The sequence below is a fragment of the Ammospiza caudacuta genome, chromosome 11 (assembly GCF_027887145.1).
Source record: "Ammospiza caudacuta isolate bAmmCau1 chromosome 11, bAmmCau1.pri, whole genome shotgun sequence".
Lineage (NCBI taxonomy): Eukaryota > Metazoa > Chordata > Aves > Passeriformes > Passerellidae > Ammospiza > Ammospiza caudacuta.
In genome coordinates this window covers 8604693-8620624 of record NC_080603.1, presented here as the reverse complement: position 1 = coordinate 8620624, position 15932 = coordinate 8604693, and the positions used below count along the sequence as shown (strand labels likewise).

Sequence of the window (15932 nt, the reverse complement as noted above, 5' to 3'; positions counted from 1 at the left end):
ATCCAAAGCAATGGAAGAGGAGTTATAACTAAGAATTTAAGGCATTTTTCTGATTAAACATGCTTTACTTGCAGTGCTCCTGTGTGTTTTTCTTCTTTCCTTTTTCCTTAGCAGCACTTGATTAATTTCCCCCCTTGAGTCCACTATCTTTATGTTAATTAATATACTCAGACTCTTCATTCTCTCTTGTATTTCATCTGCCATTTATTACTATTTGTCTTTCAGCACTCTTTTCAGGGCCTGCTGCTTTATTACTTATGCAAAGTTTGGGGTTTCTAGTATTAATAAGTTTATATAGGTGAATCTTTTTTATATTCTGCTCTCATATACTCCTTAGTGAATCTTAGACACAGATTGTTGAGAAATATATTGTATGTTGAGCTTTCCTAGTTTTCTGCTCTTATTTCTACATTCCCATTTATATTTGTCCTGTCAACACTTGCTGTGATCTGTGTGTGTTCCAGCAGTTTATCTTCTCTCAATTCTGAGGTGACAGTTCTCTCTTGCATTGTATTTTTAGAAGCATATCCAGACTTTTATGGATTTTGGCTCTAATATATGCTCTCTCATTCTCTTACCCATGCCAAAACATGTTGAGCAACTATTCATTGTGTTGTTTTAACTTCACTTTTGATATGATGCTTCCTCTTATTTTTCTATAGTAGCCAAGTTCCAATCAAAAATTTAAAAGTTAAAGTTTTCCTTAAGGGCATTTTATCAACAGGGTTTCTTCTGGTTATCTTTGTAAATCCCTTTTAAGTAAAGATCCTGTATCTGCTCTGGAAATGGCCAATCCAGGAACAGAGTTATTGATATCAAAAGCTTTTGAGGCAGTGGATAGAAAAATCTGTGCCACTCCTAGAGGAGAGGTTTTTCAGATAACATGGGACGTGTTTAATCCATTGCTGTCACTGGTTTCCTACTCCTCCTCAAATTGCTTAAAGACTAAGCTTAGCATATCCAGACTTCTTGAAGTTCATGGAATGGAAACTTGAAGTCCTTGACTTTTTCTGATAGATACATATTTCCAATAAGGAAAAAGCAGGAGTGGAGCCTCGGCCCTCTTCCTTATGTTCTCTGGTAAGGAAGGGCCTTTTCCTGCTTTGCCCTTTGTTCTTATGTTTAGGGTTTTGCATACCCAAAGGACGGTGCCACACTCAGAGTACCTGGAGATACAATTGTTTATGTGCTGCTCTTTTGTACATTCATCCATGAGACTGCTGGGACTATACCTGGAAAATGGGGAATATGCACTTAGGGACCATCTTGGAGATAGTTTAAATTGTCCAGGCTCCTACAAGAACCTCAGGAATAAAAGCAAGAGCAATTTGCAGCATCCTTATCAACCCTCTTGTAAGAACCCCCCTTTGCCACACTTCTTCCTGGATTCATTGGCTGCAGCACAGCTGCACACTCAGAGGGACAACAATGTCACCTCCACAGCTCCTTTTCCCTCCCCAGATCACAATGTCACCTCCACAGCTCCTGTTCCCTCCCCAGATCACAATGTCACCTCCACAGCTCCTGTTCCCTCCCCAGTTCTGGTGTCTGTGCTAATGAAGCCACACACAACAGCTGACAGCCATGGGAGATTGGTGACTCACCAAAGCTGACACACACACAGACTAAGTCAAGGTTACACACAGCATCTGAAATTTAGCACTTTTTAATTTCTAAGCACAAAGATAAGGGGATTCTTTTATGTGATTTCTCAAATTCTTTGTGTTTCCTTACAGAAAAAAAGCTCTATACATGTGTTCAGATAGTCAGAAGGTAAAAGGGTACTTTGGGATGGGCTAACAGCTAAGAGGAAGTGGGTTGTTGTCCTAGAAAACAGAAAGAAATAATTATGTGAAAAAGGAGAATTCCTCTCATCTTGCCTACTTTTAAATGAGGAGAAAGGTAAAGGCTTTGCTTTGTGCCAGCTCAGCTAATTTTTCATTGTGTTTTCACATGTCATTGTCAGTAAATGCTTTGGTCTTTAATATACTCTAAAGTGATTTCATGAGAAGCAGAAGTAATAAAGAGGGATTTCAAATGTATCTGTGTTCAACTTTCCTGAATTATACAAAGCATCTGAATGTGCTCATGAAGTGCAGGATATATGGAGCTGTGTGAGACACAATATTTTGGAATTTTTCATGCTGTGTAACTCCAGAAAAGTTTGGGACACACACTGCTGGGCAGGAGGTGGTTGTGCTGCAGGTGAAGCTGTTCTTGAAGAAGCAGCAGCAGCATTCCCTGTGTGTCCCTGTCTGTCTCCAGCTCAGTGAGAGGCTGAGATTAACAGAGATTGGGGTCATGGTTCACACTATTCCCCAATGACCTCATTGGCTTCCATTCAATGACCTGCTTTTGTAAAATTCATTGAGGGACTGGGTATCCATGACCAGTCAGGTTTGGTTAAACAAAAATATTACAATTAATTAGGCAGCACAGTTACAGACACAAGTGCACCTAAGTCTCATTTCCTTCTTTCAGGTTAACAAAAAAAAAGCATAGAAATGTTGCAGGTAGAAGGTGGCTTTCACTTAAAGAGGGAAATTAAGTGTTTTAGATATAAGTTGTTTCCATTATGTTTCTGTGTCTCCAGTCTCACTCTTTGAAGGATACCAGCTTTTCTCATATTGACAGATAAAGTTCTTCACCTTTCTGCAGCAGCTCTGCAGTGCTTACAAAGCCTCTGTTTTACTGTTGTTTAATGTCTTGGATCCCAGTCAGCCCTGGCCTTGTGGCTCTCTGGATGGTGCTGTTGAACACTGAAAAGTAAGGATTGGCTCTGGGAAACCTGGAGCTCAGCAGTCCCTTTGGTGTGCCATTGCTAATAAGGTTTGGCACTATACAGATCCCAAATGCAGACACCCCTGTAGTCCTGATCCTTCCCTTCCACGTGCTGGAGCAGCAAACAGTTACAGGAAAATGCAGAGGCTCTGCACTGAGGGTATTTCTTCAGACCTGTGTGTGGGAAGCTCTCATGCAAGTAACAACAGCTTCCTTGAGGAAAATGAAGAAAGGGCAGTTTTCTCAAGGGATAGGTGGCAGCTGAGCAAGGAGCAGAGTGTGATGGTCCATCAGCAGCTGAAGGGACTCACATATGGCTTGCTGAGCTCTGTCAGATCTTTGGCAACTCCCAGGTTTGGCACAAAAGGTCTGGCCTCTTGTTTCTCTCTTTCCCCCCCCCCTTAGTTTTCCTATTAGATACCATGTTTTGTGGACTCTAGAGCCTGTCACATCAATTGAAAAAAATTTAAAATTTCAAAATCTCTAGATAATTACTTCTCTTTCTGTATTTTTTAGGACTTGTCTTTCATCTTCCCTACTTTACTACTTCTGAGAAATACAGGTAGAAATAAAAGTAACAGATGGCTGAGGAAGGGATTAAAGCTCCATCAGGGAAAGCAGAAAGACTGAGGGAAAGAGGACAGACCATGGCTATCTAATCCTGTGATCATCTTTTGCCTCCTGACTTTCTGGGAAGTGGAGGTACCATGTTTTATGGCATTTTGTTTTATGAGCCGGAGAGATGTTGACACTGAGTAACAAGAGGTTTGTTTCTCTGGTAAAGAAGATACCTTTTAGCAAAAACATGTGAAGGCATGTAGCAATGCTGACAGCCTGTGTGTGGGTTACTGCTGAGCTCTGGGAACCTGCAGATGGAACAGGCACATCCATAGAAAGTAGAAGGAAGGGTGGACACTGAAGTAAATGTCCTTGGTTTCTGTGAAAGTGAGCTTGAAGTTCTTTGAAGCATGAAATGTGGGTAGGTGTGATGTAGTTAAGGGAGTCAGCCTGGATTTCCAGGAGGCCTTCTGGGGAGGAGAAACTGGGCAGCAGCCTTGCTCAGCTTTAAGAAGGCTGAAGGAGGATCTTGTTGCTTCTTTCAATTATTGAAGGACTAGAGAAAAGGGGACTGCAGACTCTTCACACAGTTTTATGACAGTAACAGACACGAGTTGAAATGTGGGGAATTCTGATTTGACAGAATGGAAAACATTTCTGCCATGAGCTGGCCAGGCACCAGAGGCAGAAGGGCTCCCTTTGTTGGGTGAACCCAGTGTGGGTTCACTGACAGACTCACCTGGTCTTGCTGGATCTCTGCTTTGGGAAGGGTTTGGACTAGTGACAGTCAGGAATCCTGCTACCTGAAATTATTCTACTATTCTAGACTTCTAAGAAGGTAAGAAGCTGTGATTTTGTACTTCTGTGGACAGCATTTGGTAAAAATCATAGGAAATAGAACAGGGATAAATAATACTGTGTTGAAATAGTAAGTAGATACTTACTGCTTTTCAAATTGGTGATTAACCTTTTAGCTATCCAGCAGAAGGCATAATAAAGAATCTATAGTATATGAAGCCTATTCCAGTATGGTGGAATAGAAATCCATTATTTTTCCTTTGAGATGCACTCAGTCTTTTAAAAACTGCTCTGGGGTTTATTGTAGAACGTACAGAAGTGGTAGAAATAAATTGCTCTCCCTTGCAATGAGTTTATCAGACAGATTGGATGTTTTCAAGGCCATTGTTATTACATTATCTCACACCTGAGCTTGTGTTATAGCAAGAGACAGCTGGTGCCAAGCCTCAGCTCAGCAGGTACTTGTGGCCAGTGGAAAACTCCCCAAGAGCCCAGGACTGGGGCTGTGTCCCAGGGACAGGGCACAGGTAGGATGCCTGTTGTTAGCAATGGCAGTACTGTTTTGTCTCCATTGGTAGCTACAGAAATGCTTACACAGCAGGAATGTGCTCATGTTTGGGTTATCAGGCTCTTGTCCTGCCCCACTGAGAAGTGTCTTTGCCCTGTCAGATCAGGTGTTTGTGCACACAGGTTCCTCTGTGAGGAGGGAAGAACTTGTGCTCACACTGGGCTCCTCATTTCAGAGGGAACCTTTGGTGGGGGCCTGTTCACAGAGTAGGGGAGGCGGGGGAGAGCAGATGTGAAAACAGCCTGTGATAAAGGCACTCAGAAAGAGGAGACAGACCTGAATGGACTTAGTGCAAATATTTACATTGTTGTATCTTACACTTAACTTGGAGCTCAGCCTCCATACTACCTGTGTTTATATTGCTGGATTTGAGTCACGTCTGACAGCAGGCAGCCAAAGGCTGCTTCCACACATGCACTGATAAGTTGTAGTTACTCACATTCTGCTCTTGGAGCCTGCTGTCATTGGGAATAATCTGAAAATACAATCTCTGTGCTTGGCAGAGCTCTGAGAGGCCAAGTTAAGAATTAGAAATACAGAGCAAGTTTATTTCTACATATATTAGACACAAAAAATCTCTCTCAAACTTACATTGCACCTGCATTTTGAACATTGAATGTAATTATGACTATCCCACTTTCTAAAGGATATATAAATTTAGAAAGAAAAACAAAAGAATGTGGAAAAAATGGCAAATAGAAGAATACTTTTTCATGCATTGCAAAAAGATCCTGGTTTATCAAATAAAATGATCAAGCTGAAGTTTTAGAAATAGAATGAGGTACCTTCATAAGGAGTGGGGGGCTAAACTGCAGGTTGCATTCATGCAGAGTTTTGTGGAGATGGAAATTACAAATTAATTAAGAGATGATGGATCCACTATCAGCTGTTAAATCCAATAATCACAGTGTGCCTTAACACTCTAGAGCTCAGGAAAACTCTGAACTACTGCCAAATGTGAGATCTGTGTGATGCTGACTTGTGCTTGCATTCTGCGTAACACCCTGTGCTGATTGCTGAGTACAGGAATCCCGAGGTTAATTTGTTTCATCACATCCACCAGGAAGGTTCTTAACAAACATCTGCTTAGAGCACGTGTGCAGGAAGCACAGCGAGAGCAGTGCTCACAGAAATGAACCTTGGAGCCAGCCCTGGGGGAACAGGTGGGAACTTTCAGCAGAGCATTTCCTGGATGTGTGCTTTTACCTCTCTCCTCAATGTGGGTGTCCTCTGTGGGCACAGACTCCTTGTGCAGCCAGGCTCACCTGGGGCAGTGCAGGGCAGAATGTGGCTGTGGGGCCACTGCAGAGCTGAGGCTTCCAAGAGCAAAAGCTGTCAGACATTGCCAGGAGCAAACTGCTGCCTTTGGGGCAGCAAAGGCTCCTCAGCTCCTCACTCATGTTCATGTCACTGACTGCTGCTCAAAGTTACCTTACAAAGAGGTTGGTGCCGTATGAGAATTGCGACTTTCAGTCATCAAAGCATGAAAAGATCTCTCTTAGGAAATAATTCAGTGAAAATACTAGATTGCAAGTTTAGTGTCTTTGGTTAGTAATTATGTGGCTTCATGTAAATCATCTCTGTGAGGATGCAAAGCAGCTTACACTTGGCAAGTGCAAATGCTATAGAGCCATTTCAAACCAGCCTTATCAGCCATAAACCCAGAGCTTTAAGGGAGTTTCCTCTATCAAAATTGTAAAACTTAAGCACATGAAGTGTACTGTTTCTGATGCACTAAATTATGTAGGCCTACTTTTTTTTCTACTAGTAGTCTGGGGACTCAGCATGCTTTCTTGTTGAAGAGCATTTTACCAGTTCCTGCCTATGATATCCTTTGGCAGTGTTGGCTGGCAGCTGTCAGTCTAGCTGTTCTAAATAATTGTGTCACCAGCAAACTATCTGCTCCATTATTATCCTTTCTTTCAAAGCATTTATATCTGCTATGGAACATATTTTATCAACATCTTCTCATGGAAATATCTGTTGGTAGGTTCATTCTGTTCTGAAAACTGACCTTTTTTGCTGTGTCTGTTTTCCTGTTTTAATCTGAAAACTTTTCTTGCATATGATTATTGCACATCAGCTCCTCTAAGAAAATGAGAGATCATTGTAGGATTTTGAAAATGTCTGTATTACATAAATGTATGACTTGTTGCTGGTTATTGATGCCTCATGGAGCTCCCGGGGAGTTGTGAAGCATTACTTGACAGTAATAACATCAACCCTTGAACAGACACACCAGATCTGTAGTACAACACCTCCCAGTCTGACACAGCAGTCACATTTGATGGTGTGTAGTTCTTTGGATCACTCCTGAATTCTTTATTTTTTCCCTTTTTTATTCTTTTGACATTCAACATAGTTTAAGCAAGTAACAAATTCTCACACATAATTGCAGTTTCAGAATTTCATAGAATCTGTTTTCTTTAAAGTAGGGATGAAGTTTCTATCTCTTTATACTATAAGAATATCTACTTTTTTCTTTTCAGCAAGTGGAATCCACTGACTGGATTGTCAGTGGCATACATTGTTCTCTTCTTTGGAAAAATCTCTGATTATCTTCAATATATTTCTTCCCATACTTGTAATGAGGAAATAAGTGCCATCACTGTTATCTTCTTTGGATTTTAAAAGATATTAGCAGTTCAAATAATATTAAATGCTAGTTATGTATATAAAGTTATCAACTTGTTAATCTCATTCAGAACTTTGAACTTTTAAGTGTAATACAGAATTGCACTTAAAGTGGAACAATTGTCATTGAATTTGAGTATCAGAAATAGCAAGGATTTGATATTAAATTCCACTGTATTTTACAGTGACCCCTATGTTAGTAAAAAAAACAATTGATGAATCCTCCCAGATTTACTGAGAACCTTTAATGATGCTCCCTATAGATATTGACAGTATTAACATTACTGATTGTTTTAAGCACAGACTCATGGAATTGTTTAGATTGGAAAAGCCCTCTGACACTGCTGAGTTCAGCCCTTCAGCAGTTTTCATGGCTGTACTGTGTATAAGGTCTTCACATTGCAAAGAGAGTTCCCAGAATACATTCAGACATAATTTTGGGTTTGCTGTAGGAGGATAGACTTCGGTGAACCATTAGAATTCTTTTTAACAGTTATCTGTGATTCTCTGTTTGATAAGGTTTTAATTGCACAAGACTGTACTTACTTTTCCACTGGGATTCCTGCGGATTCATTCAGTAAGAGTTCGCTGGTAAAAGCTGCTCTAAGGATGAACTGGCTGTGTGCCTTATAGGAAGCCTCTGTCTTTTGAATATTGCTTCACTGGCAGCAGAAGTTGGGCAGTGTAGAGTCCATGCAGCAGGAAGAATTGGGGAATAAATCAGTGAAAGGATCTTCTATTCCTACATGTGTGGAAATTCAACCAAATATTTATACTGATGTCTTTCTCAAGTCTTGACCTCTGGTCTTAGCAAAGAGTTTCAGTTTTTAGGGACAGAAATCAATAGAAAGTCAGGAGCCCTGGTGGGATTTAGGAGTCTCAGCATCTATTTGGATATGTTTCAACTGCTCCACTACTGCTTCTATTTAAATGAATGATTAACATCTATGGATTCCAATGAGGTAAGAGCTACTTCAGTGTTCTTACGTGATCCTGAGTGAGCCACAGAAAATGAACTTTTCTACTTGCCTGAGTAGTTTTTGGGTAGATTTAGACAGCTCTTTTCTGGAAATAGTCAGTGGAAGTGCCCTGACCCAGACTGAGCGCTGAGAAATCGTGTGCTCCTGATGGTTTGACTTCAGTCTTCATCATCTGTCACAGGGAATTTGTCAGTACCACTTCTCAGATGATTGAAAACTGCACTTAAGGACATAATAGAAGTGGATTATTTCTTATGATCTAAATTATAAGTGGGACAAAAGGTATAGGAGTTGCACATTGAATGATATCAAGGGAGATAAATACTGCCCATCCAGCAGTTCTGTAATCACCATCCATCCTCACAAATGTTTTATTAAACTTGCCCTCTCCTGGCAATTTCAATTAGGTTCTGGTGCTGTGGTCTCCACTATTGAGTTTGAGCTGATGCAAAAGAGCACATTGTGTTCTTCATGTACTTTCCTGGGCAAATTTCCTTGTGTCTTCTTCTCAATGCTTCTATAAATCTTTCTCCTTTTTCAAACACAGTTCATGTGTTTGAGAAATCAGTCTAATCAGCTACCATGAATTTAAGGTACTACAATTAATCCTCCTTTGGCAGGAGATTGTGGGCTTATTTAATATCCATTCACATCAGTCTTGAGCTGCAATTTTCCCACTGCTTTTCTTGCAGCTTACTCAGTGTGGGCAGGTGATCTAAAGGAGAAGGAATGAAATTGTCTGTGTAGCTTTGGTGAATAAAGGTCCTCATGATGAAAACTGACCATGTAGTATAGACAGTATGTGTCATAATATATAATTAATTACCATCAGCAGTTTACATTTTAGGAGTGACTATAAATGGGCTCCTAGAGCTGATGTTTCTCTCATCTGACTTTTCTTTTTCCTGTAGAAATCCCAGAGCTGCCACATGCAGGAGGCATTGGAGTGTGGCACTTGGTGTGATGGTGTTCCCTGACTGCCAGCAGTGGCCAGTGCCAGGACCTCCTGTTAGCAGCAGGAAAGGCAGTCATGGGATCACCCACATCCCAGGGGTAACCCTGTTTAACTCCTGCTAGTGAAGGCTGGTTGGTGCTGAGACTCGAGAGCTTTTGCATCCTGTAAAGCTCTTGGAGATCTTTATTATTGCTTTGCTTTTACAGGACTTACTAATAAAACTGGGGTTTTTTTCTCACTCTAAATACATGTTTTCAAGCCACTGAGTCCACTTGTTATATCTCCCAGAAATATTATATCTGGTTTTGTACACAGTTTAGGGTTTTTAAGGTGTATTCATCCAGTTTTGTATAGGCCCCTTTAGTCTTTCTCTTCTCTGATTGAAATTAAGTTTTGTGCTCTGTATGGGTTTTTTGTTTTCGCTCATGTTGGATGATTATTGACAAATTATGTTGATACTTGTTTTATCTGAAAGTTAAACTGGATTTTGGTCATTAAGGAAATATAGTTATATGTCAGTGAGAAGACTTTTTAGAACACAATGTATGTGAATAGGTTTTAACTGAGAACTTAGTCCTGAAGTGAAATAGGCTTCTCAATTTTTAATGGATTAAGACAATTTCAATTCTCTGCACTAAATACAGAGTGGGAGCTTCATGGCAGAGGTAAAACTCAGCTTAGAAAAGGATGTGAAGCGATTTGAATAAGGTAAAGATTTCTGGGATGCATGCCATTCCTCAGTTGTACTTTACAGACAATCTGTTACATATTAAGGATTCACCTGAAAATGGGAAAATTTTGCTTTTCACTAATCATAAAAACTATGGGTTTGAATAATGTTGACCACTGCAATGTTGAAATGTTGTGGTGTCACCATGGAATCTGAGCAAAGCCTTCGTAGTATACTTACAGTGTTAAATGAGTTTGCCAGAAAAACAAATGGGATCTGGCACAAGTCAGACCAGAGCCATTGCCTACTGCCAGCCAAGCAGAAACACTCCTTGTGCTTTCCATGACTTCTGTAAAATGGGTCCTGAAAAGTGGGGGAAAGAATGGGACAGGACAGTGGGTAAGTGCTGTTCTCCACTCGGGTGCTTGCTGAGGCTCCCTTGGCAGCCCTTGGAGCTCTTGCCTACCCTGGCTGTGACTGCAGAGAAACTGAGGCTATGGCAGGTTATTAGAAGCCATAAATAGATAACAATATCGTTGGGATCAGGGCTATAAACCAGTAAAATAGCAAAGGTCAGTAGGTTCCTCTTTGACTGAGGGGGATGCTGCCAGTGGGAAGAGCAGCAGATACCAGCATGCCATGAGAGAAAGGAGCATTTCTGCAGCAGAGGGGTTTTGCAATAGTACCTGTTCACTGCTCTGAGGCATACTGGGAAACCACTTCATTTAGCCAAAACAAAGCTTTTAGGATTGAGGGAAAGATTAAAATATATCTGCATGTACAGATGATTTTCAAGCTGAGAAAAAATATTTTCATCTGTCACATGGTGGTATTCTCTTGGGTTCCTGGTTTTATGTTGATATATTGCATTAGTAATTGTTTGTTAATTATATGGAAATTACCATGCACAAATTCAAATTGCCATTGTCAGAACTGAGGTTGGCAGTATTACCCAGTATGAAATAGATAACAAATATTATTTCAGGAAGAAACAAAGGCAATTCAAGAAATCAGTATTTCATTTGCTGTGTAAAACTGTACCAGTACTAACATAGACTTGGTGTGCTCTAACTGAGCTTGTATATTTTGAAATGCATATATTTCTAATGCTCTTTTTTAAAGGAATAAAATACCAGAATGAAAACATTTGCATAATATTTGGCATGTTTAAATTATCTTTATTTATCCTTTGTAGAGGGACTAATACTGTTAGCTGTTAAGTTGCTTCTATTATGGTCTGAATTTTTGAAGCCATGCAGTGGCTTATTAATCCAGTTGAATTTTTTGAAAACCTGAGAGACTTAATCTTTGCAACGTTAATGATGTTGGGATGGATTTTGTAGCTCTGCAGTTTGCTTAATTTTTCTGAATTTCCTCCATTAACAAACGAAGATAGTGAAGTGATGAAGAGAAGATCATGCAGCAGCACCAAAAAAAAAACTTTATGTTGCCCTGGATTGTATGGTTAGATATTTAGATAGTGTCTAGTTGAGGAGGCAATAATATGTCAGAATACTGTACACTGATTGAATTTTGATCGAGACATAAGAATTTTCATTTATAGCTATCGTGTTGTTCTATTTTGAATTTTGGTAACTTTGTTTTATTTACAATGAAAAATTATTCCTATCAACTCCAGTGTTCAGATAACAAGGAAGAGTGGAAGATCTTCATTAAAGAATAACAGCGATACAGTTACTGCTTCTGGTGCTGAGCTGGCTCATGTCTTGGCTGAGCTCTTTGGAGCCTTTGGTGTGGAAAGCATGCCTCAGTCAATAAACCATGCTGGTCCTGGGCTGAGCAGTGTGAAAACTCCCAGTGGGTGCATAGAGAACATGGATATCTGTCATCCAGGGGACTCAGCATGGAAAGTGCAGAACCTCCAGGAGTGGCTGTGAAAATGAAAGATGGTGCTCATTTGATTTTGCAGACAAAATTGAAAACCTTGTGCAGCTGCAGACATGACACTAGTACTCCATGGTTATCACTGCTTTACCACTTCTGCTTGGCTGCAAAGAGTGGAAGGGTGGAAAATGATACTAATTCCTCATTTGGAAGCACATTACAGGACAGATGAGTCCTCTTTCCCTACTTCTTCAAGAGACAGCTTTTTTCAAAACATCCCTGTTATTGTTGTACTCTGCATACTCTTATGTGTATCACCGAGCTGTTTGTTTAGCAGCAGAAAAAATTGATGTTTTGATGTAGCAAAACCATGTTGTGTTAATTTCTTTTGTTCTTTCATTACATTATAGGTACGGTAAGAATTGAAATGTTCAGGAACATGCAAAATGCAGAAATCATAAGGAAAATGACAGAAGAATTTGATGAGGTAGAGTATACAAATAGTTGTTTGAAGTATTATGAAATATATTACCATATATTTCTGGTTTAAATTAAAAATGCAGTGGGCCAGTGGATACATAATGTCTCAGTGGGGGAAACTTTTGCTGACAAGCAAAGCAGCAACTTCAGCTGTTGGATGCAGAGAAGCAGGGCAGAGAGAGGTTCATCAGAGCAGGCAGGAAGAGGAACTGGAGAACCCTCATTCTGGGTGCTGAACTTCAGCTCTTGGGAGTGCCTCTTACAACAAAGAGCTCCAGATTCCTGACACCTCAGATTCATGAGGCAGGATTACAGCATTCTGCTCTGTTTTCTCTGTGCAAATTAATGTTTTGTGCATTTTAAATGGCAATTTAAACAAAATAGAAACTTGACATGAAAATTACCATTTTGGAACAGCGATACAGAAAGAAATACTCTTTCAAAAGATCTGAGCATTTTGTTTGAAATAAGTAAATTACAATTCAGACTGGGTATCTTCTGTCAAAATAAAAGTGTTCCTAATGGTGAATGCTTTTTAGCTTTGAGATTTTTGAACTGTGTTTTCTTTGATTTTTGGTGTATAAAGCACTGAATATTCTGAGCATTCATTTTGTTTAGTGAGGAAAACTAAAGCTGGAGCAGGTACTTCTGTAGGACAGCAGTGCCTCTGACCAGTTCTAAATGAAATGCCAAGGCTGTCATTCAGAAAGTTAGGCATCCACGTAATATTAACCTTAAGTGGATGGAGAATGACACAAACGGTCAATCACACAAGCCTTTTTTCAGGTTTTGACTCTAAGTACTTTGAAATATTCCTGCCTCATCCTTTGCTCCCACTTCCTAACCAAGGATACAAGGAAGAGAATTGAGTCTTGATACTTCTTTTGGACTATACAGAGCCAATACTGCAAGTAGAAAACAATTACAATAGTGTCTTTGCAAAAGTGGTTTCATGCCAATAAGCCTCCCTGTTTATTGAAGAATAATGTGTTGTTTTTATTTGTTATTTTCCCTTGGCTTGAAGGAACAGGATGATGTTTATTTTAGAACCACAGACCACAGTGGGTACACCAACATTAAAATAAATTAAACGGGGACACCTTTAACACTTGATTTTTTCCTTCTGTTGTTCTGCAGGACAGTGGTGATTATCCCCTGACCATGCCCGGGCCTCAGTGGAAGAAGTTCCGCTCCAACTTCTGCGAGTTCATCGGGGTGCTGATCCGGCAGTGCCAGTACAGCATCATCTACGACGAGTACATGATGGACACGGTGATCTCGCTGCTCACCGGCCTCTCCGACTCGCAGGTCCGCGCCTTCCGGCACACCAGCACGCTGGCTGGTGAGTGAGCTGCCCGTGCAGGAGTAATTGTCATTTGGAGCCCTGGCCAACGTTAAAACTCTGGGAAGCTTTATCGAATCCATGTACCACATATGGTACAACTATATTTAAAATATTCCTTTTTTATTTGGAAAGTGCTGAGGCATGTAAGGATTCCTGTCATCCTGACAATCAGTCATGCTTATGTCTTGTATTTTGTTATTAATTGTTCATTTGTTGTACAGAATGTTGGAGTAATTATGTATTTTAGACTATAAATTTATTCTAAAGAAGTATCAGGACAGTTGTATTATCAAAGAGTTTCCATTCACCAGAAAAGATAATCTGTGCCTTAACTCTGGAGAAGCATAAGGTTTGGAATTACTGGGCCATGGTTGTAGGGCTTCCTGTCTTCTGCCTGCAGCCACACCACCTTACAGTGCAGCTGCCTCACCTAAGGAAAGCCCTGGCTGTATCATTACATAGAAATGGGCTTTCCTTGTGTATTTCATCACACCTATATGAGATGTCTCCTCTAAGAGGGATGAATTGCTCTCCACAAGGAACTATTTTTCTCAATTACAAAGCACTACCGGAGTGGCTGGCTTGGGTGTAGGTGTCTACAACTGGTCATGTCAGGTGATAAGAAATCCATCTTATTGCAAGCTTCATAGATCATACCAGATATTTGAAACTCTTACAGCAGACATTTGTCATAATCTGAATGTTTCTATGGCCAGTATTTTTTACTATTTAGTCTTTCCACAATCAGCCTCATAGACATTTTTTTCAGTTTCAAGTGCACCAATACCCAGTGTTAAACAAATACAATCAGAATTTATTTAAAATGTCATCTCTCATTATGAATCAAAGAAAGAGGCAGATTTCCAATGATATTGAAAAAACAACTCCAGATTTGAGTCGATTTTGATCTTTAAACTGAAACCCAAACCCTTCAACTCACAGTGACTGAACTCCTTTGGAAACACATTCCCTTGTGTTCTTCACCACACTTAGCAATGGGATGGTAAAACTGTGAATTATGCAGGCTTAAGCTTCCAGGTTTGGAGTTTCCTCTTCAAATTCAGTATTCCAAGGTGAGCACTGTTTGAGCCTAGATAACCTGCTGGAAATCCATGCGTGTTATTTAAACTATTCCCTTCCATCTGATGCTGTCTGCAGTACCGGGTGGTTTTGGTTTGCTGTTTTCTCAGGCTGAGGTTGATTGGTTCATAGGGAAGGGTTTATGGAGTGAGGCTTGCACTCTGGTCCCTGGGAGTGATTGGTCCATTCCTGCATGGGGTGAATTTTTGGAAAGTATGAGGAGCTTGATTAAAAAACAGGAAACAGAAGCACTTAGAACAGTTATTTCCCAAGACCTGTGCTCTGTAGAATAAAGAGTTTCCACTGTTTGGAATGGATTCTGTAGCTAGAAGCTTGCCACAAGAATAAGCTGATGCTAAAGCTGAGGTTCATCACAACTGACTGCAGTTACTTCAGCCACTTCTTGCATTAATGACACATTTATCTAACATTGCATCACAGATGGGAGCTGCCAAGAATCTCTGCATTTACCAGTGACAGTACATGCCATTTATTTATTTATTTATTTGCTTGTTGTAACCAGCTTGAGGCTTTGCTTTGATTCCACACATTTCCTTCAAGCTGTTTTCAACATTTAATTGTGTTGCAGTCCCAAGGAACAGAGGTCAACATGATGCCATGGAGCTCAGTCTTGATAAAGTTTTTGAAAAGCTACTTGTAGACTGGCATTTCTTCTTGAAGGAGTGTTTGTAGGTCCTTGTTTTCAGTTTTCCTCTATGCTAGTCAGTTGGAATGAGAGATGATTCACTGTAGGAAGAAGTACCTGTAGGTTACCAGTTTCGACCTGTAGCAGTGCAAATCAATACAAGTTGCCTCACTGCTCCGTTTGTGTGGTTGCTTTTCTACCTGGAAGCAATGCTGCATATTCTGAGGAGCATGCAGAGAGGATGTGATAGTTTGTTGCCTTATTTTGCTGTTTTTTCAACATTGTAAAATGTGTTGTACTATGTAACCACACAGAACTTGGGGAAGATCCTTATTAATGTTTTTTTTGTAAAAAGAAATTTTAGTACTGAAAAGCAGACATGAACAATATCATATCCAGCATGTGTGAAAATAAAAATTGCATTTTTATATGGCTGTACAGCTGACTTTAAAGCAGTGTCAGACCTGCATTCAGAGAAGCTGTGCTGTAGTCCCTTGTGAACTGAGCCAACTCAGCAGCCATTGGTTAAGGTCACCCTTAGTATGGAGCCATCTCTGCTGGCCCTCTCCTGTGCAGAAATGGCTGTAACTCC

General features: G+C 40.2%; 1 protein-coding gene across 1 annotated transcript in view; it reads left to right on the top strand.

Moving 5' to 3' along the window:
• The window catches only part of STAG1 (STAG1 cohesin complex component), a 149665-nt gene that overhangs the window by 73980 nt on the left and 59753 nt on the right, over positions 1 to 15932 (top strand). The window contains exons 6-7 of the mRNA XM_058811946.1: positions 12200 to 12276; positions 13407 to 13611. Of these exons, the coding sequence (XP_058667929.1) occupies positions 12200 to 12276; positions 13407 to 13611 (282 nt within the window). The remainder of the gene's footprint in view (positions 1 to 12199; positions 12277 to 13406; positions 13612 to 15932) is intronic.